The 22,499-nt window shown below is 39.1% G+C and overlaps 1 protein-coding gene across 4 annotated transcripts in view; it reads left to right on the forward strand.

Moving 5' to 3' along the window:
• The window catches only part of CDYL (chromodomain Y like), a 110,671-nt gene that overhangs the window by 80,630 nt on the left and 7,542 nt on the right, over window positions 1-22,499 (forward strand). For 2 of the 4 annotated variants that reach the window (XM_055704340.1, XM_055704338.1), the window contains 3 exons: window positions 17,827-18,083; window positions 18,695-18,867; window positions 22,222-22,432. In XM_055704340.1, coding sequence (XP_055560315.1) covers window positions 17,841-18,083; window positions 18,695-18,867; window positions 22,222-22,432 — 627 coding nt within the window. In that variant the 5' untranslated portion in view covers window positions 17,827-17,840. Of the gene's footprint in view, window positions 1-5,890; window positions 5,936-16,480; window positions 16,545-17,826; window positions 18,084-18,694; window positions 18,868-22,221; window positions 22,433-22,499 lie in introns of all 4 variants that reach the window. The other 2 variants (XM_055704337.1, XM_055704339.1) reach the window with 2 other exon arrangements.

Below are 22,499 nucleotides of genomic sequence, written 5' to 3' on the forward strand. Positions count from 1 at the left end.
CTGATCATTTAGAAGTTTCCTTACTACAGGCTATTTTTCTCATTACTATTTTGAAACTGTTAGAAGGCTATCATTTCTTGTACCCAGTCATAGAGTCTAGTCTCCTGATGGGGAAGTATTTTACAAATAATGTATAAAACAGGAGTAATTTTCACATCAATGAGGTCATTGCAGAAACAGAATGGAGACTCCAATCCATAGGAACATTCTTATGAAGACCTTACATTGCACGAGACCCTAAGCTTTACAAGCAGAAGTACAAGGACATTCTGGAGCTGTGGTTGTGGCTTCCCAAACAAATATTCAGGCATCTCCACAGCAGAGAATTTTCCCCCCCCAGGGTTCATTAAGGGACGCAGACAGATTGCTTCCCATCAGGACTGAAAGCAGCAGTTAGCTGAGAATCCGACTACTATTGTCCACAGTTTGCTAATCAGCACCTGGTACCTTTGGTCCAGCTACCTTTGTATTTGTATTCTAGCTTGTTGAAAAGCAATTGCCTTTAGGTAGAACAAAAAGGCGTAAATGCCACATTACGCAATCACATATGCATCACAGAATGCTAGGAAATAGGGCTAGAAGAAACCTTTGTCATCCAATCCATCCCCCTCCCCTCAGACTGCTCTGCAGATGCTCTTGTTGATTCAGTCAAATCGTGTTCACATGCAGGGGAATCCATCAGAGTCACTGGGAAACACCTGTAGCTCTGTGGTTAAAGCGTGTGCCAGTGAGTAAAAAGGCTAGTAGCTGTTGTGTCACTGTGCAGAAATAAAAGTGAGAAACTGCAAAATGGAGGTAGGTTCTCCCTGAGGGTCATCCGGTGGCGCAGAAGGTGGTTTAGGTAGTGGGCTGAAGTCAGGATACCATCTGCTTTTGTCAGTGCCCTTGGGATATCAGAAATACTGGTAATTCTAGCTAGTCAAGGCTGTAGGGGAAGAGTTTTAATATGGGGAGTTTTCAGTGAAAATAATTCATGTGTCTCTGGAGATGCTTGGTTTTCTGTTGCGCTGTTTTTGCCTGTGAGGACTGCAAAATGGGGGATTTTCATTTTGCTTTGAGTCTAGGTTGAATTTACTTGTTACTGACTAATTTGGTTGCATCAGAACATTAAAGGACACTTGGGCATATGATTAGGTAAAATTGCAACACAGGGCAGTGGATGTATGTTATTTTAACTGGACCATACTGCAGCTCTTTTGTTTATGGGTCCTGGTTTTTTGCCTGGTTGTGTAGCATGACTGTACAGGGCAATCAGCACTTGCTCACTAGTGATCCTGTATGGTACAAATGTTTTGTGTTTTGTAGAGGAATCCTGACTTGGAGAATGGTTGTTCTGCAGTGTTTTTGGAAAGGCAATTATTGTGAAAGTAGTTGTTTTCAATAGCCTTGTGATCATTGACACGCAGTTCTTTTAAGTTAGCAAAGCAGAGTTGGATAATTGATAGAGCCTTTCAAAGAGTGATCTTGAAACAGCCTAGGCATTAATTCAAACTATTGGTTTCCCTTTACCACATGCAGGAAACATATTTCCAATCTTAGCATTTAAGATTAAACAATTTCTGGCTTTTAGCTAAACACATGGGACTAAAGTTACGATTAATTTTAAATCAACCTGTAGGATATAGTGCTGGGTTTGTTCAATTATAAGTTTCCTCAAGAATCTAGTGAGTTAAATACTGGATTAATGTTTGGAAACTTTATGTTTCTTATTTATCTTTGCTCCAATTAACATGAATAATACATATTTATGTTCATACAGCAAAAGAATTAAAACTACTGCTAGTAATAAGTACTATACTTACATTACTCCTGAATGGGTATGGGCAACTTTTCTTTTTTTTTTAACAATAGATATTGCCACAGAAGTAGAGCTTAGAGCAGGGAAGAGCAGAATCCTAACTTACAAATTAGTCCAATTTATTAAATACACATTTGACTTTATTTTGAAGCAGCTTCTTTATTTTGGTCAGAACAGTTTGAAAGATCTTACACAGAAGGAGTAAATCTGAAAGCAGAAGAGCCACCAGTGTCTCCAGTTTACAGAGCCAAAATCCACTTGATTGCTTCCTATTTCATGGTCATCATCATATTTGGGTTTTGTATGTTAAGGGAACATACATAAGCTAGATGAAAAGGAAGAGGAAATTTTAAACTTTAAACCTTAGCCAGCCTAAAAGAGAAAGAAATGCATTGCTTGCTGGCTGGTATGCACAGAGCAATGCATGGTGAAAGACTTGCCTTTGGAAAGGAGCAGTTGTGAGAGAACCACGCAGAGCAGCATGGTGTGAGTCTCTCTCTGAAAACAAGCTCTTCTGTGGGCTGGTAAAGATAGAATTACTTGGGTTGGAAAGGACCTTTAAGATCATCCAGTCCGACTGTTAACCCAGCACTGCCAAGTCCACCACTAAATCATGTCCCTCAGCACCACCACATCTGCATGTCTTAAATGATGGGCAACGCATCATGGCATGGAGGAGGAATGTGTTTTGACATGAAGTCTACTATTTACTGTAGCTGTTGGTTTAGGAAAAAAAACGCCTTCCCAACAGCTTTAGAGGCTGTATCAGTTGTACTGTTTTCTGTGTCCTTCAAAAAGCTGACAAAACTCGGCAACTAAACAATCCCAAATTGGCTTTTTGAGTACGTATTGCACTAATGTAACTCTCAGAAATGTCAGGGCACTCTCTAACAACATTTTCCAGGGGCTTTAGTGGAGCACTTGTTGGACTGGTTTGTGGAGCCTCATCTTGAACGTTAGTCTCCTTTCCTATTCCACGCAGTTTACTCTAGAATTTATTACAGTCAAAACTCATGCTGCTGGGACCGTGCTGGACCTAGCAGGCAGGGAAGTCCCTGCTTGTGAGGAGGAGGTGATGCATAGTCACGCTTCTCTGACTGTCCCCGTTCATCCCACTGCAGACTGGCAGGCTCAGCGGCTGTGTGGCTTTACCTCCCACCGCCCGCTCCAGCTCGTGCCTCAGCAGGGCATCCTGCCCGCTTCTGATGCCATTTTCTTTTCTGTGACATTTCTCATTGCTTTGCTCTCCAGGTAAGCATTGATAAACTACAAATTGATGGCAGCAATGAAGTGTGCTATATTCCCTTGCAGATACCTGCAACCGTTTTTTTTTTCTCATGTTTTTTCTGTTTGGGAAAGTTTAGTTTACATCTCAGGGGTGTTTTCTACAGTATAAAGAAACTAGTGCACAGATCAGTTCTAAACTACAAGTCACCTTACGGTTGCAAAAGTAGTTCATAATCTCAGTGTTTATTGTAAGCACGTAATTGAAATATTAAAAGACAGATTCACAGCAGGTGGGTTTTTTTAAAATGCTTTAGATTGTAGAGCATGAAAGAGTACGTAGCACTACAGTGGGACCTGTTCTCTGAGGACTCCAATTCTGCCTGTTTCCTATGCAGATAAATCAGTATGTTGTAGCTTATTTCACAATACTGGGACTCAATCTCATAATTAAATGGTTTGCGTGAGGAAATACCTACTCTTTTTCTGTAATTGTTATCTGCTAGTCAGTATATTATTTAAACTGGAGAGAAATGTGTTGCTGTTGTCCTTAGACAAGCTTTTCATGTTGCTCTCCGTGTTCCTGTCCCCTTGTCACCACCCCCTCCCCAGACATTCTTGCCTCCCTGCTTGGTCAGCGGCAGCAACGCTCAGGGACTGATCAAGCTGAAAGCTAACCCAGTGCACCCAGCATAGATGTTTGGCTTGTTCCTGCTGTTAAATTAATTTTGTCAGGTTTTGTGGGGTTTTTTTGGCATGTCTTCATTTGTTTATGTCAGTTTATTACTCATTTCTTACTACTTAGTCATAAGTTGATATTTCTGTCCAAATAATGAGCCCAGAGTAGGAAAACACTAATACTTTTGCCCAGATACTCTGCTGTAGTTGAACTAAAGTTAATGTTTTTCGTAAACTTGATTTAGGATTCCAGTTGTCTTAAGTCTGGGAAAGTCAGAAGGGGTCGAAACACTGATGATGGTAAACAGTCTTAAACTGGAATTTGGTTTAACTTTGGAAACTCTTGTGGAATTGTTCAGCGGGTGTATCAGTGGAGGGAGGGAAGGTATTAAGGAACCCAGCTGCCTTGTTTCTGGGTTAGACAGAAATAACTGTGATAAGTGACTTGTTTCTGGTCTGACAGACTATATAGGGGAGAAACTGCAGTGAAGGGAAACAAATCTTAATTTGCATGTTATGTAAACTACATTGGTACTTAAATGCTGATAAGGAATTCAGTATGTGCTGCTTGCCCAGATCATGGCTCATGGAAGCTCCTTGGCTGATTTTCCTGAACTTGCTACGTGGAGTGCCAGTCTGCTGGCAAAGCAATCAAGCCCAAGGACAGATGTGCAGCGGACTTCTTCCCCCTTGTAGCAGGGGTGAACTTAGCTAATAGGTTTTCAGTGTTGGTCTGATCTCAGCCAGCATATCATCATGCTGCTGCTTGCTTGTAGTCTCTTACCTGGTTCGAAAGAAACGGGAAGGGCTGCGGTGGGAAGGAGAGGAAAATGTTAACTTTTTTCTTTTTTTAAACAAAACACAACATTGATTCTCTTATAAATTTCAGTAAGCATGTAATTTTGTTAAAGAATTAATGGAAAAGATTCTACTGCAGCATGTTTGTTAAGTACAATGGTTCAAAAGAACACCTTGAAGATCAATTCCTTTGAGGTATTAATTTAACTGAGCTGTGGGGGAAAACATCTGATGGTGTGGTATCTTCTGTGATGTAGCTATATTGGAAAAATCATATACCATAGTAATTAAAAATGGACAAGGTGTTTGGGTTTGTAAATAACCAATATGTTGGTGTATAGATAATAACAGAATAGAAAACTATAACCAGTATTTTTGTTTCAGTTAACCTTATGGCAACATACTAGTGATACAGCAACGTATTCTGGGATCAAATGGAGATGCGGAGTTTATTAGAACTCTGTATATCATAGAGTGACCCTAAAATCTTTGTTGTTAAGAGCTTCCGCTTTTTGACATCAATAGAAACTTCCACATTTTAGGATCTTTTAAAGTAAAATTAATTTTAGATAGAAAAAAAATACTTTTTGATGTATTTCCAACTTTGCATCGCTAAGAATAGTTCTATGTATACAGCTTCAATACTGAGCAAAATAGGATTGCTCCTGTGTTGAGATATTATTTTAAAATCCTGAAATTTACATTTGATGTAAGTATATATGATATGGAGGCTTCTGATGCATGTTCTGTAATGGTATGAAACTGCAAAATATTGGTAAAATATATCTTGTAAGAAGATTTAATGTCTCTGCAGTATCCATTATAGCTCTCCTGAGTATTGCTTTGGATATCCAGCAGGTTTTAATTGGAAGGACACTTCTGAAACACGACTTTGTAAGCAGTGTTGTTTACAAACAGAATTAAACTGCAGAGGTTTAAGGCTTCTTTTTTTTTCTTTTAAGTTTTTTTCCAACTCTGTCTGAAACTACATCAATACAAATTTTAGTACTCACAGTACCTTCCAAATTGGCTAGTCTTTAAGCAAGCAAATCTCAGAGGTATTTTACTTACTATGAAACATTTCCCATATAGACTTATCACATTTGTCTCTTTCTTTTTTTTTTTTTGTTTTTTAATACTGTCAGCAATCTCGCCATGTTCAAGCCTTTTAGTTGTCATTTGTTAATGTCTTTTCTGGTCTTTTATGGCATGCTGGTTTTCCCACTAATATTTTAACTGACTTTGTACTTTACACTACATTTCACTCTTATTTTTGGTCTAATTCTCCTTTTTTTATAACACTGGAAAAATAATTTATGTTTAGCATCTGTAACTATGATAACTTTAGAGTTTTACTTTGCGTTTCTAATACCCGTTCTTTATCTGTTTTAGCATCTCCCTGTATTCTTCCCAGTGTTCTTTACTTCCTATTTTCTTGTAAGTATAGCATATTCTATTTTCCCCTCAGTTCCTATTGACCTGTTTAACCATGTGGAGTTAACTGAAGCTACATCTCACCCCTGAAGAAAATAATTCAATTACTGTATAAGTTTAGCTCCATTTATACATCCTCTCCTTATGACTGGGGTATCTTGCTATTTGTATGAAGTATTTAATGCAAAATCTTTTTACATGACACATTTATCTAAAATTGCACAGTGTTCATCTTGGTAGAAATTAAATTTAAATTCCATTTGCCAATACTGTCCTGTTTCTATTTTCTTCATTCTGTTTATTTAGTGGTTGGAATCTGACTTGAACAGGTGGGTTCCTGGCAGGTTTCAGGAAACAACCAGTCATGTAATTAGTCTATTATTTTGTGTCATCTATGACATGCTTTAAATGGTTTCCAAATTAAAATTGAGCTCACAATTGTGACTAGTTATGTACTAGTCCCATTATTTTTGTGTACATGATCTTTGCTTTACTCAATAGTAATTCTTCTTTTATGTAGTGACTTCCTCTGATATTTTTGGTTTCTCTGTGTGTTCTTAATGGATTGTTTCCTAAGGCAACTTTCAGCATTTTGGGTGCCTGCTGTATCTAAAGATGTTTGGAGCCTGTCACCCATGAACCACCTCTTAGTAAATTTAAGTCCAGGCACGGCTGTACAGACTTGCAGCTGAACAGCTGAGGCTCCAGTGCTGGAGTTCAGAATTGTAGCAATTGGAGGTTTTCTTCTTCACTTCTTTTCCCCTGCTTTCTCGAATTATCAGGTTATGGACCCAACTCTTTCCGTGCACCTGCAGTGATAATATTTTTTTTAAAAAATCTACAAATTGACTCTTGAACTGTGATCACACCAGTATGACTCCTGTGAAAAGATGTGCTCCTACCTCCATATCTAAGTAGCCAAATAAACGTTACTTACCTATTGCCAGCTATACAAGCTATAAAATTCTCTCTGAGGCCACTGCACACTTTGATCGGTGTAAAACATTGGATATGATACACTTCGTACTTTGGTTTTATGTAGCAACAAGCATTATGGTACTTAACTAAGCCTCCCTTGGTTTTGGCACAGTTGAGAGCAGTTGCGAAGTCCTACTCTGAGATAGACCTTAACTGGTTTGTCATAGTGTTTATTCCATTGCTTCTGTAGCTATCTCTTCTGTCTAGCAATAGTATCAGTATTGCTACTTGTACTTTAATCTAGATACCAGTAATTTCTGTAAAGAAGAAGAAAAAAAAGGATCCAATACTTCATAAAAGAAGAAATACATTTTTTTACAAGGGAAAGTAGCTTTTGGGGATTGGGACCACCTGTAACTCCAGTTTTGTATACTAACTTGCTCTGTAGCCAGAGGCAAGCCACGTCCACAGCTCTGCACCATTTCCTATGTATGGCAGCATGTGTTAACTACTTAATTAGTGCTTTATGAAGTTATCAGTTTAGGTTTTTTGTCTGCGAGATATTTTTTCACTTTGATAGACTGTTCATAAATATGACAACAGTCAATGAAGTAGAAAGCCTGAGGTCTTGAGGAGAAGCTGACTGCTTCCCTCAGCGATATGAGGAGCATGCACCGAGGCACTGCCCGTGTGTGTGACCCGTCCTGCTGTGCAAGGGCAGCTCACTGCCCCCGGTTCCTCCCAGCTGCTGGCTGGGATGGGAGCATTGCCTTCTCTGCTCACTGCTTTCGGCTGTGCTTATTTTCTTGTGATTTGCCCTGGGTATGGGTTGAGGGTTTTTATTTGCTTGTTTACAGTTATATTCTTGATGTCAAAATTTGATGAAAATGTGTTCTTATGATGGGCATTTTCTGAAGACTCATGGCCATGTTTAAGATTTTTGCTATCTCTGCAAATCCTACAGTGTGGAGAACCATACCATTTGTACTGGGGTCGAGCTGGAGGGCAAGCTGATGTGAAGACAAATGCCTCCAGTGTTTTCTAGCAGTTGCCTGCAGTGATACAGGACAAAGCCTAATTGAGGGAGGATATCGTATAAGTCTCCCTCATGCAAAGCATCTGATCCAAATCTTTTTGTAGACTCCTGCTGGCTTTAGAACTGTCTCTGGTTTTTATTTTTAAATTTTATTTATTATTATAGGAGGAATAAAGAATACTGGATATTCTCCGTGAGTTCTGCAGTTCAGGCATGTCCTCACATACTCATTGATGCTAGCCAGTACTGCCAAAAAAATAAACAGGAGAAAACAGGTTCAGTTTTAGAGCACAGGTTGTATTTACTTACTCCTTTCCATCATACCTCACTTCGGCTCTTGCCAATAGATCATGTTTGGGATTTATTCCTCGTCATCAGTATGAAACGGCAAATTCAGCAAGGTGGTACACTGTTCTGAATTACATTTTTAGTTCAGAGCATCTAAATACCTAGCATGTGTTGCATGAGATAAAATACCTTTGGTCATCCTGCTTTTAATGTGGACTTATTTCCCAGAATATTGGGAAAACTGGCGGAGAGTTTGCCTCTAGAACAATTTCAGAATGCCTCTTTAGATGTGGTGTAAATAGCAGTTGTGCGCTTTGCCTAAGGGCAGGGTCTTTCAGAAAGTACCTCTGAATCAAAACTAAGAACCTGCTTTTGGCCTATGCATTTCTGAATGTGCCATTTGTCAGAGGAGTCTAGAGCTGTGTTTACACTTCCCTGAGACCTCTAACCTTCTTTTCATCCATGTTTTCTCCCCATGGTGTCAAGGTCCAGCTCTGATATTTTTTTTTTTCCTCCACAACTTTCAGACTTTCAGTCTGCAGAAGTGCTGGAGGAGCTAGTGGCCTTCTTGCTTAAGTGCAAGGCTCAGGACTAAACACCCTGCACTACAATATTTAGGTTTTTTTCTAAGAGGTACCCAAAGGCCTCAGGTGGAGACTCAAGAGGCATCTTTGTGCTTCCCCATCCCACCCCAGCCAGTTATTTCTGTCAGGGTTGGTGATTTCTGTTAAGGAGGTGCTGCTGCTCATGTTAGTAGCAGCCAGCAACGTTACGTATTGCAGGTCACCCAAGTGTAGGGTATAGCTGGCCATGTTAAGGCACACATCTGTGTGTACTTGTGACTGGAGGTGGCCTTTCTGCTGCCATCTCATATGGCTTTAGGTAATGTATTCGTTGGCCGTCTCTTCCTGAACCTGTTGGTGAATAAACCTCAAGATGTTGAGACATCTTCTATTAATAGCAGACATTTAGACAGTGGCTGGAAAGACACAGGTACCTCCTTGAGGTAGATGGTAAAAACAAAGATGCTTCTTCCCAGCAGGGATGCTCATGCCAGATACTCTGTATAACCAGAGCTTGGGGTCTTCAGTAAAGCCTAATACATACACGTCAGCGTCCTGAACCTCTGATAGTCCTCTAGACATCTTTGTCCATTGTTTTTCTGCATTGAAATCCCAAATGTTTTGGGGGGCAGTTGTGAGTGGAGCTCTTGCAAACTCTGGTATTGAAAGCCTCATCTATGTGATAAGAATGAAATGTGAATACTTACTAATATCTTGTGTTCAAAAAGAAGGTAAACGAGAGTATTCTGCCAACGTAGCAGTGCTATACCCATCAGTCTAAATCTCATTAATAATTTAGCTAGAATGTTTCAGAAAGTTTTGAGGTCCTTACAAGAACTATGTCATATGTACATGGCATATGTTGTCTATACGGGAAATTGCCTGGGATGTCTTTTGGCAGTGTCTGTTTTAGGCTAGCCTTACATTAGGGCACTCTTACTCCACAGGAAGAGAGCCATTTTTTCGATTACTTTGGGGATTGGATTAAATTGCAATGAAGTGCCCTTAATATAGAATGTGTTCACCTTAGGAGTTAGTGTGAAATAGCTGGGTATACTTCAGGTTTAAACCTTAGCCTATTTTGCGATAGCTTTCCTCTGTAGATGAGCCCCAAGAGATGTCCTTACTTAACTCTCAAATTTGAGAGCATTTCAAACGAACGCTGCAGTGTCATAACCTGCAGCTGCAAGAATATCAAGATAGGAGGGTTCTTCCTGATTAAATGTTCCCAGTATTAAAAAGGCTCAAAAAGAAGTCTGTAACCTGGGGAAGGTTTTTCTTATTTGTACGTATTTGTGAGAAAAGAAATACTGGGTTTTTTTGTTGCTTCCCCCATCAAATACTTTGGTGTGTGCTACTGTGAAATATGGCTCAGACCTCCTGACTGGAGTAATATCAGAGGTGTTTAGGAGTTTTTATATATATTTTTTCCTTATAGCTGCCTTGAATAACAACTAAAATTGTGATAATGGTCATGTGCACTGTTTTCTATTTGTCAGTAGTATTCCAACTATAGAGTCAATGAAAGAAAAATCACTCCAAAATGAGCTGAAAACTGCAGTGGAAGGGAAGAGAGCAATCCTGACTTATATTGATGCCATGATAGAGGAGGAAAGTAATTTGCTCACCTGAGGAGTGTTTGCTTATATATTTCCAGTGAAATAATAAGAATGCAGATGTATTTGGAAAGCCTTTTGCTATTGTTAGGAGGAGGGTGGGTTTTTTCCACTCTAAGACTGTGGAAAGTTTCCTTAACACCTTATGCATAAAAATGCATAGTTCCTCCTTGAAGGCAGTAAAACTTTACCAGACTTTTAAAAATATTTGTTACCAAACTACATATTATTAATGTTATCCTTGTTTTTATGGGCATGGTCTTAACAAGTGTTTGGTCTAGTATTTCGTTAGTCTCATCTTTTTACAGTGTGTAAAATGTCTTTTATTTCCATTGATATGACTTAAAATAATCAGACTAAAGTAAAGCTATTTAACTGAAGGGTGGAGGAATGACATTTTCTCTTGTATTGATTGCCCACTACAGTAGTAGAATTTTACTCTCTGATTAGTTGCATTTTTAGTTGGCATTATGAGTTTCTTGCATGGATGTTCATGCTCTGAGAAGGAAAGACATTCAAAAGCAAAAATAATTAAATAGCCTACACCCTACTAAAGTTCATTATGACCAGTAATATGCCCTCTTCCTAACAGTATCATTGTACACATTTATATGTATTTGATGCTGTAAGTAATAAAAAGAAACTGAGAAAGCTATTGGCTGTCTTTTAACCCCAGACAGCAACTAAGTACCATGCAGCCACTTGTTCACTCCCTGGCTGGGAGAGGAGAATTGGAAATGGGTAAAACTCATGGGCTGAAGTAAGAAGTTTAATAATTGCAATAAAGTAAAATATAATAATAGTAGTGGTAATAAGAATTGTAAGGAAAAGGAGAGGGAGGAATAAAACCGAAGAATAACCACGTGATTCACGGTACAGTTGCTCACCAGCCACTGACCGATGCCCAGCTAGTCCCCAAGCAGCCATCAACAGGCCCAAGCCCCCCTGGTTTATATACTGAGCATGATGTTCTATGGTATAGAATATTTCTTGGGCTAGTTCAGGCCAGCTGCCCTGGCTCTGCTTCCTCCAAGCCTCTTGTGCACCTTCTCGCTGGCAGAGCATTGGAAACTGGAAAGTCCTTGACTTGGGGTAAGCACTGCTCAGCAACAACTAAAACATCAGTGTGTTCTCCACATCATTCTCACAGTAAACCCAAACCACAGTACTGTACCAGCAGCTAGGAAGAAAATTAACTCTGTCCCAGCCAAAACCAGGACATCTACAAAAAGGAGAAAAAAGGACTACTATAGATCCTAGTACTCTGTATGTTATGTGGCAGCCAAGATAAAAATTGGTGTAGGATGGAAAAACTTTTGAGTGGAGAAATATTGCAATTCAAGGGTAAATATGTGTGTGTGTTTCTCTTCTCGTGTTAATTCTGTCCATAACAACAGTGTCCTGTAAGAAATGTCAATTTTATAGGAGCATTGTTTCAAAGTGACATTTAAAATTAACACCTATACAAAATATATGGTAGAGAGTGGGAATTAAGGGGTATGAGAAAGGGCTTTCTAGTAACTGAAGATAGACATAGACAATCAAGCCTGCCAGCCACTGCAGGACTGTGCACTGATGAGTTGTAGTTACCTGTTGGTGATGTTCCACCAAATACTATTGCAATAATTTGCTGGTTAATCTGTGCTCAAAACCTACATTCTTGTGTGTGGAAAGGTGACATACTTGCAAAAAGAACAGAAGGTGACTGAAGAACATCTAATGGTTCCCTCTGAAACTGTGTCCTTGAAACAGAATCAAGAAGTGCTTAACTTTATGAGAAAAGGAAAAGTTACAGTGCACGCACACACATTCCCTCCCAACAGCTGAGAAGGTTTCAGCACCAGCAGGGTATCTCTGATCAGCAGCCATATAATTTGAGGAGTATCACCCTCTCCCCACCCCTCCTCCCAGGCATCTTGGGGGATGCCTGTTCTAATGCTGGGGGGTGCCCAGTTTATTACTGGTTGCACTGTTCTGTCTGCTGAATCGCTGTAATACCATAATCTGGAAGGAGTTAACTGAAGTGTCTCTTTCATAAATGATGTATACCTTCTGCACCCTCTTCCAGAAACACTGGGCAAAACAGTATGCTAGGTGAAATGTACAATAAATTTGGACCTTTTTTGTCTTCTTATAAATATTTATAGTGACATTTCAAAGGAAGCTGGAACTTTTGTTTGCTTCCAAAATGTAAATGCCGTAAATACATCTACTCAGACAAAAAATGGGCACATATGTAGGTTTTTTTAGAACCCTCATTTTTAATTTCTATAATCTGTGCCAATACACTGAAATCCTAAGAAATGTTTTCTGTGTAATTGCTGATGCAGAAGTGGAAAAAATACTGGAAGCTGTTACATACTATGTTACATTGTGATATCACTGTCTGGGGTTGGCCTCTCGTGTGAAGTATTTGATGTAGTGCAGTGTTACAGTGTTTACAGTTAGGGCTTGCTAGTACATATGAACATGCATCAAAACACCACTGTTTGTAGGCAGAAAACAAAAGGAAAACAAGAAAAAAAAAAAAAAACAACCCAACAAACCAACCTGCACTGGACAACTGACATGAAGACTTGTGGATTATATATACAGGGGACTATAAAGCAGTGAAAGTAAAGAAAGGACTTTGGAAAAAAGCAGCTTCTACCACTAATTGATTTCTTTTTTGTTTTGGGTTTTTTTTTTTTTCCCAATCCATTTTGCAGGTCAGAGTTTTTTCCCTCTCTGGTACTTGAATCGTAATCAGTTACAATTGCAGTGTTATTTTTGCAGTTAACACTTTTTAAGAAATTATTGTTGCTGGTGTTTTTTCATTTGCTTATTCAAGTGGGAAGCATCTTATTAATCATTTCGTCTCTTAGTGTAGGAGAGGATGTGGTTGGTACATGGGGGTACAGGAAAGGTGTAAGGGTCCCTGCAGCTCCCTGTGGGTGACCACTGCAGACTTAATTGGAATGAGAGATCACTTTCGGTGCAGATGAACGCCAAGTGCTGAGGAGGGGACAAACACACTTCTGTGCAAAACTGTGCCTGGACAGTGACTGGTTCCCGACTCGTGTTACTACTCAGGAAAAGGGCATTGGGTTTGTTTTGGGTCATTTTCTGCAAATATCTGCTCACTGCTAGGTTTTTTTTTTTTAAAAAACAACAAACCAACAAATAAATTGTTAGAAATTATTACAGAAAAAGAGTAGAGGACAAAAGAGAAGACTCAGATATGCCACATTATAAGTCCCCATCTTAAATATTGTGTGCTATTTTTTGACCCTGTTCCAAGATTTAGTAGAAGAGGAAGAAGAAGCCCAGAGAAGAATGACAGGCTTGGGCTGGCCTCTGGAGGGAGAGAGAGTAAATAGATTGGGACTAATCAATCTGGAGAAGTGATGTGATGAAAAGGATGAAGAAAGTAAAGGTGCATGGTGCAGAACTTACTGCCAAAAGATATTTCAGAAGACAAAACCATAGTGGGTTCAGAAGTAAATTGGACCATTCCATGGGGCATAAGGATTTAATTATATGGGTTTGGGTGCAATCTATGGTTCTGGGCATGCAGATTTGAGGAACTGCTAAATTTCTGGTGGCTGGAGCTGGGAAAAATATTCAGCATCGTTCACGCCTCCCATTTTATGCTTGTTCCTTAGACATCTGTGCTAAGCCTTTCAGAAAGAGCATACGCTGTCAGACAAACCTTTGAATTAAAGTACCACCACTTGTGTACTCATGTACACAAAAGTACCTCATGTGTACTCAAAAAGAAGAGTGCAAAAGAGGCTTGGCTGTTTTTAGAGCACCTGTTTGGATGTGTCCCCAGTATTGTTGCAGAGAGGGGGAGTGTTTGTGTTTAAGGCTTGCTATGTAAGCTAAACTGAATTTCTCAAGAATGTGGGAGACCATAACAGTGAGGCACGAATAGCTCAGAGAAGAGCTTGGGATTTTAGCTTTTGGATTGCTGTGAAGTTGTGTGTTACTTGTTTTGGGTTTTAACTCTGTTTAGAAGTCTGGCATTTTGTATTTTGAAGAGGTGGCTTTTTTCTGTCATATGCCAGTGGAATGGGGTTGATGATACCTTTGCTGTTCTGCACCTTTTCCAACTTCTGTATTTTGTATCTGTTTTCCTTTTGATTAAGACTATTTCCTTTCTTATCTGTTGCATGGAGCTTATTTTATCCCTCTAAGAGCAGCTGCATGAAAATGGTGACTGTTAACCGCGTTTTGATCAGCAGCTGCGAAACCAAATAGTCCTCTTAATTTCATTTTCCATCTGTATGGTGAAGCTTTGCACAGTAATAGTATGTCTTCACCTTGGAGAAGACCACATTACACTAATTAACAGTTTGCAGTTGGAAGGGTTTTCTTAACTGTAAGAGCTGTTTGTTTACCTCTTAAACATAGTTCTGCAATAGTTGACAATATCCAGGGTAAATTGACTGTTCTTTCAAACTGAACCTTCCAAAAACAAAAAGGGCTTGGAAAGAGAGGGCTGTGGTGTTTTGTTAGTCTTTGATATGCTATCTCCATTCATGCACTAAAATGCAGAACTGCCTTTGGTTTCTTATGAAATCTATATTTTAAAATTGTAAAATATAATTGTAACTAACCTGAAAATAAGTAACCTCAAGACAAAATTTTCATGTGAGGAGATCTATGGCAATGCAGTTCATTCTCTCTGGCACTTTTATAATTTATTTTCATCCTCGCTTGCTGCAGCACGTGTCTGAGACTGCCCAGTGATGCAACCTTTGCCTATTTATATACAGCACGAAGGTACTGCTTTACATCGCTGAGTTGTCTCTTCATATTTGAGTACTGAATGCCAAAAGAGCAAGCCTCCTAGGCTTTAAGGTGTAGAAGGTCACAAACTTACAGCGATACGGACAAACACTTAACAAATGTATTTTAACTCTGCTGGTGCCATTTTCTAATCCACACCAGCTGAGCAGATCTCCCTGCACAGAGGCCGTTTCTAAAGCCAACAACAGGTTTATGATTCCAGTCTAAGGTGTGATAAAAGTGTGCTTCAGAGTTGGATGCAGAAGATTTCTTCCACTGAACTGCAGCTGTCCCTTGTTTGGGGTTTGAAACTGCAACTACTGACAAGTGCAGACAAGAGTTTGTGTAAAAACTCAGGTGGTCTCTTGCCAATTCAGTAAGCATGAAAAGCGGCTGGTGGTGCTTACATCTTCGTCTCTCTTGCCAGAAGTTTTATCTCTCAAGGTGTATAATAATAGCCTCTTACATCTCAAAAGTAATTTTCTGATATTTGAGGAAGTCTTTAGAAGTATGAGTCGTGGGAAAAGATCTACTTAAAGCTCTTACACAAGTTTACTGACTCTTTTTGGCTTAGTCTAGTTTATTGTGCTGTCCTGGTTCTCCACGTTTTTCACTCTGGCTAGGGGAGAAGCCATAAAGTCTTATATCAGGGTATAGCAATCAGAGGTGATTTCAGTTGTGTTAATTTACCTTTCCTATGGAAAATCAAACCATTGCAGCCAATGATACCATTTCACCTTGTGTTGCTGATGAAATACGGGGCAACAGTGGTGTTCCTGCAAATTCTCTTTGAAGGGAATTCTTTTAAAGGAATATAATCAACATAGTGTGGCTTACAAGGGAAAAGTATTGAAAGCATCCCTCATCAACTTCCTCTGGTATGCATCAAATAAAAACTTTATTCTGCTGAAATGAAAAAGGGAATCTGATAGGCTGTGAAAAATTTAGGAATAAATGTGAAACTTGTGACAACATCAAATATTAACTTTCCATTTCATTTTGTTCACCTCTGATCACAAACTAAATTGAGTTTCTTACTTTTCACTTGAAACAATTGAAAAATCTTGTTGTCTTTTAACTTCACAAAAAGTGGTAAGAGAATTAAATCATTAGTACAACAAGAAAGATTTTAAAAAGTAAAATAAAACCTTATTATTGTATAGTTCCTTTGATAGACAACTTGCCTAATTAATCATAACAGGTTCATAATCAAAGATTTATTTGAAAATATTTGATATGGAGACTTCATTTATAGCTGAAGGCAGTTTCTGAAATACAAATGGAAAAATGTATAATGTTCTAAATTTTAATTTCATTCGCCTTTCTCTTAATATCTCTCTCATGCTTCATGCAGGTCAAAGTAAGCAACATTTGAATACAGTTAAAATGTGGAGACATGGGATATTCCAGTGATATAAGTGAGCCTGTTTAATGTCTTCACTGGACCTACAAGTCTTTGTAGTATCTTGTAAAGACAAACAAAAATTAAAAATCATAGCATTGCATATTAGAATTTTAAAACCACAGCTTATTCAGAAAGAGAATGACAATTTAAGCAAGATCCACTGATGGCATTTAATTAACAACTTATATGCAGTTTAGCTGTACTTAAAAATTTAAGGTATCATAGCATGATGTTCTGAAGTACCTGTTAGTGAGATAAGAGCTGTGGGTTTCCAGTAGATTTTAATGAAGTCTCAGACCTCAGTTCTCAAGAACAGGCTTTCAAAACTTTCCCATCTTGGCCTGTAACATGTTTTTCCAACATTTTTTAACCCTACCATCCCCTCCCCCCAACATGTATTCCATTACTTTAATCTGACAAACTTTATGAAGATTTTACATGAAGACTTTAACATAGAGATGGATTCTAGATCCAATATGTTCTCTTATTTTCTCTCATGAACGTTAATTATTTTGTATTCCGTTTCTAATGTGGAGTACGGAAAAACCTGTCCCTTCTGTGTCATGAGGAATGGCCTGTTTACTTGCATGCCTTCAGATTCTGTCTGTTTAAGTGACTGGGAACAAAACCAGAAAGACATAATGCTCTATTTGCCAATTCTAATAGCAAAAATTGTTTAGACTTAAGAAATATCTCATTGTCTATGGATCTATTAAAATACCCATTACTGCATGGGTCTTGTTTCCCTCTCAAAAGACATATAGTCTGTATTTTCTTCATTTCCATTTTCCTTTAAGGAGTGTTATGTTTTATATGATCTTGTCAATTAGAGTCTTTATTTAGCTTATTTTGTGTCATTTTCTTTCATATATTAACTTCTCACGGTGTTTTAAACAAAAGCCACCTGCTTTCTCTTTGCAGTCTTGATGCTGTTAGACGACTGAAAGATGTTGTAAAAAGGAGAAAGCAGAGTGTTAACCTACTGAAGTGCATTGGTATTAGAAATGTTAAATAAACCTTTCCCTCCTTCTAAAAATGAGTATGTGGTCTATTAAGCTTGTTTAACATGTGTTGTCTTACAACTGTAAAATGAATTGTTGGACACCTTTGTCACTTCAGTTTTGCTCTGTGCACAGTGTCTATTTCTGTAGCATTACAGTAACTTCCAGGGGGCTGAGTTTCATATTTACTGTGTTCTCAATATGACTAGCATGTTTTCATGCTAATACGGATTTTTAAACTGCTGAGCTAATAAAATGTAATTAATAGAATGCTATTGTTTAAACCCTTTCCAGGTACATCCACCTTTATGGAAGCATTAGCAGCCAATGGTACAACCAACATACAGACATCTGTAACAGGAGTGACAGCCAGCAAACGAAGGTTTATTGATGACAGGAGAGATCAACCTTTTGATAAAAGGCTACGTTTCAGTGTGAGACAAACGGAGAGTGCGTACCGGTACAGAGACATTGTTGTCAGAAAACAAGATGGATTCACACACATTTTGCTATCAACAAAATCATCTGAAAATAATTCACTAAATCCAGAGGTCAGAACAATTCTGATTTTGGGGGGGAAGTGTGCTGGGGGAGTTCTAAATCCTTGCCTTATTTATGACTCACGTATGCACAGATGTACACACAGGAAGATTCAGGTTGTTGCTTGCAAGATTTTACACATACAACAGACTTTAAGTGTAATTCAGCTGAGTTTAAGAACTACGTTATCTGAACATGCAGATATTCTGTCTTTTATGAGATGTGGTGATTTACATAGTGCAACTTGAAACAAGCTTTAGCCTGAATTACTCTTCTTTTTTTCTGAACTGGTTGCATATGCCATCTGCTGTCCGAATTACAGAAATGCTGAATGAGTGTTTTAGTTACAGATAAAATCTAATAGATCTTTTCTTAATGATTTCATTATCTTAGTCTAATTACATTTTTTGAAATGCAAAGCTTCTAATACTTTTTTTAACTTTCTTATTTTTGGATAATGAAAAACCGTTTAACTTTTCCAGTATGATGGTTGAGTGGATCCTAAGTAAAAATTAAAGATGTTGAAGATCTGGGGGGAGGGAGGGGGAGGGGAAGGAGGAGAACAGTATATTACTTTTTAATGATAGAATACAAAGATCCTAATGAATTTTTGATTTTTCAGGTAATGAAGGAAGTCCAAAGTGCACTGAACACAGCAGCTGCAGATGACAGTAAACTTGTGCTTTTCAGTGCAGTTGGTAGCATTTTCTGCTGTGGTCTTGATTTTATTTATTTTATACGACGTTTAACAGATGATAGAAAAAAGGAAAGCACTAAGATGGCAGAAGCTATTAGGTATGTAAGATTATCTCCAGTCATCTGAGTGGGTATTCTTCATACTGTAGTCTGCCTTGGTTTATCTTATTTCAAAAGCCTGTCATTCAACAAGATCTAAGACATTTACCTGTTACGTGATATAGCGTGCAACACTTCTTTTATACTCCCTGTCCCTTTCTATTTGGGTTGTCATTTCACACATCATTCACTATTTTTACTACTAAAATTTAACTGTGAAAATTGGTGGTGTAGTAATACTTCTCCACTTGAAACTAATTGTTGAAGACTTAAACAACCATAGGGTTTCAGGAAACATCTCACAAATGCAAGGTGTGCATCGCATGAGTTAACTTCACGTAGTACATTCAGAGCAGTGGAACGATGGATATTCTAAAGGAGTAGATTAATAGTAGTGAACATCATCCCAATGCTAGGTACCAAACCTAACAATTAAACAAAATGAGCGGAACTACTACGAACTAGAAGAATATATATGGAAAAACGTATGGATCTTAGAGACATGTTTTAACAGTACAAACAAGTAGCTTATCTTTTGAACATCAGTTTTGAGGACCTGCGGTCTTGGATTATCTCTTATATGCTTCCAGAGTATCTATATTCCTTCAGAGACCTATGTTCTATTATCATTATCAATATTTATTAATGTCGCTAAAAAAGACCTTGTAATGTGAAAAGCCTGTTTCATTGGAGGCACAGTTGGCTCATAGAGATGATAATAGTTCTTTTTTTCAAAGGAAATTTTTCAATCATTCCATGTAAAAGTTGCTTACGCAGTGACTTCAGATGCAGCCGGGGACAGAGGTTCTTAACGCCAAGCTTCTGTCCCTAGCTTAATTCAGGCCCTTCCAGAAGCCTGATTTGTCACCTACTATTCATTGTTAATAAAATGGATAAAGATAACTTAAAACACCTACATATCCTGTCTTCAAATATAATAATGGTATATTTCATATATATGCTGGAGATGGTCCTCTCTGGAATATTGATATGATTAAAATTATCTTTAGTCTCTGAGTGGGATGTCTGTATGACAGCTTGAATAAGATGGTTCCAGAAATGTTTTTGCATTCATCAATTTTGGCTCACTAGAATGAGCTAAGAAGCAGCATGAAAACCTTTAGCGATGGATGCAATATAGTAAAAATGTCCTGTTTTGCAGAAATACAAAAACCTGTAGTGCAGATAAAGAGCAAACTTTAAAACTACCACTAAATCCCTTTTTTTTTTTAAGATTTTGATGAAAATCCCATGTTTCAGCATCTAATACTGAAAAAATGAAATGAAAAATCATCTGTCATTCAGAGCAAAGGAGTGCTTTACAAGTGCTGACAACTGTGTGTTGTACATTGTATTCTAATCAGAATTTGTCATGAACTTGAAGTAAATATGGACAACTTCTTAATTATGTATGGTAGCTATTAACTGACAAATGTCAGCACCTCATCTTTGAGGTTTTAGAAGTCTCTGTTTGGTCTAATGCATGTGTACATGTACGTATGTACAAACATATGCTTACTTTTTCCTGAAGGCATTTGCTTTTTGAGAACAGAGAAGCACTTAAGCATCCATGCTCTGTGAGTACTGGAATGAATTGTGATTTTTGTGTTGATTAATGAGGATGGGAATATGCTTTTGTAAGTTAATAGGCTAGCACCGGTAGCATTATGACCAACCAAGAGAGGGAAGGTGAAGGCGGGGAAGTCTTACAGATGTGTGTGATACTCTACTATTTATGGCTTGTTCATAATTTTAAAAGGCAAATTTATTTATTAAGAAGCGCTGTCTCCTAGAAATATTCATTAATGCTTTGCTCATCTTCACTTATATCTATAAACCTTCACTTAAAAAAATGTAGATGGATACCTTATACCAGTGCCATACATAACCACAGTGAAGACCAAGCAGGGCTATAACCGTGGTTTTGGTGCCCAGAGGTGAGGTTTGACTGCAGCCTCCTCTAAGAGGGGGCTGTGAGGCATGTGCGTATACCACAAGTGCCGTATCAGCTGCTGCTTGTAGGAGGGGTGTTAATTCCACACCTGCCCAGATATTGTGCTTTGCTGAGCTGGGAGAAATACTAGGCTTTTGCAGAATCAAAGCATGATTGAGGTTGGAAGGGACCTTTGGAGGTCATCTTGTTCAACCTGCCCCTGCTCAAGCAGGGTCACACAGCAGGTTGCCCATGTCCAGGCAGGGGGTTTTAATATCTCCAGGGATGGGGATTCTACAACCTTGCGGGCTGCCTGGTCAGTCACCCTGACAGTAAGAAAGTGTTTCCTGATGTTCAGAGGAGACCTCCTGTGTTCCAGTTTGTGCCCATTGCCCCTGGTCCTGTCACTGGGCACCACTGAAAAGAGCCTGCCTCCATCCTCTTTGCATTCTTCTTTCAGGTATTTATACACATTGATGAGATCCCCCCCAAGCCTGCTCTTCTCCAGGCTGAACAGTCTTTCAGCCTTTTCCTCACGAGAGATGCTCCAGTCCCTTAGTCATCTTGGTGGCCCTTTACTAGACTGTCTTCAGTAGCTCCACATCTCTCTTTCACTGGGCTGGACACCAGTGCTGAGCAGAGGGGAAGAATCACCTCCCACAGCCTGCTGGCAATGCTCCTCCTAATGCAGCCCAGGGTACTGTAAGCCTTCTCTGCCACAGGGGCATGTTGCTGGGTCAAGTTCAACTTGATGTCCACCAGGACCCCTAGGTCCTTTTCTGCCAAGCTGCTTTCCAGCTGTTTGGTTTCCAGCATATATTTGGTGCCTGGGGTTTTTCTTCCCCAGATACAGGGCTTTGCACTTCCCCTTGTTGAAATTCATGAGGTTCCTCTCAGCCCGTTTCTCCAGCCTGTCGAGGTCCCTCTGGACGGCACCATGCCTCTCTAGTGTATCAGCCCAGGTTTGTATCATTGGCAAACTTGCTGAGGGTACACCCTGCCCCATCATCCAGATCATGGATGAAGTTATTGAACAAACAGTACTGGATCCAGCACTGACCCCCTGGGGTGCAACACTGATTGCTGGCCTCAAACTAGACTTCATGCCACTGATCAGCACGCTCTGGGCCAGCCATTCGGACGTTCTTCAGTCCACCTTGCTGTCTGCTCATCCAGCTTATACATCAACAGCTTGACTCTCAGGGTCTTGTGGAGGGAGGCAGTGCTGAAAGCTTCACTCTGAAGACTAGTTAGACAATATCCACTGCTCTCCCCTCGCCCACCAAGCTAACCACCTCATCGTGGAGGGTGATCAGGTTGGGTTTGAAAGTGATGTTACTGTGGAGATGAATTATTACTGAGTTTTCAAGGGCTGGTGTATTTTACTCATGTAGTGAGTGCATGTTTCTGTTTCTCTTCAGGAATTTTGTGAATACTTTTATTCAGTTTAAGAAGCCTATCATTGTAGCAGTAAATGGCCCAGCCATTGGACTTGGAGCATCTATATTGCCTCTGTGTGATGTGGTTTGGGCTAACGAGAAGGCTTGGTTTCAGACACCATACACTACTTTTGGACAAAGTCCAGATGGATGTTCATCCCTTACATTCCCTCGGATAATGGGCCTGGCTTCTGTAAGTAGCTTGAAGGGTAGGGGCTGACAGCTTCACAATGCAGTTGTGATAATCCATAGTGATTTTA

This window comes from Falco cherrug, chromosome 3, assembly GCF_023634085.1.
Source record: "Falco cherrug isolate bFalChe1 chromosome 3, bFalChe1.pri, whole genome shotgun sequence".
Taxonomy (NCBI): domain Eukaryota; kingdom Metazoa; phylum Chordata; class Aves; order Falconiformes; family Falconidae; genus Falco; species Falco cherrug.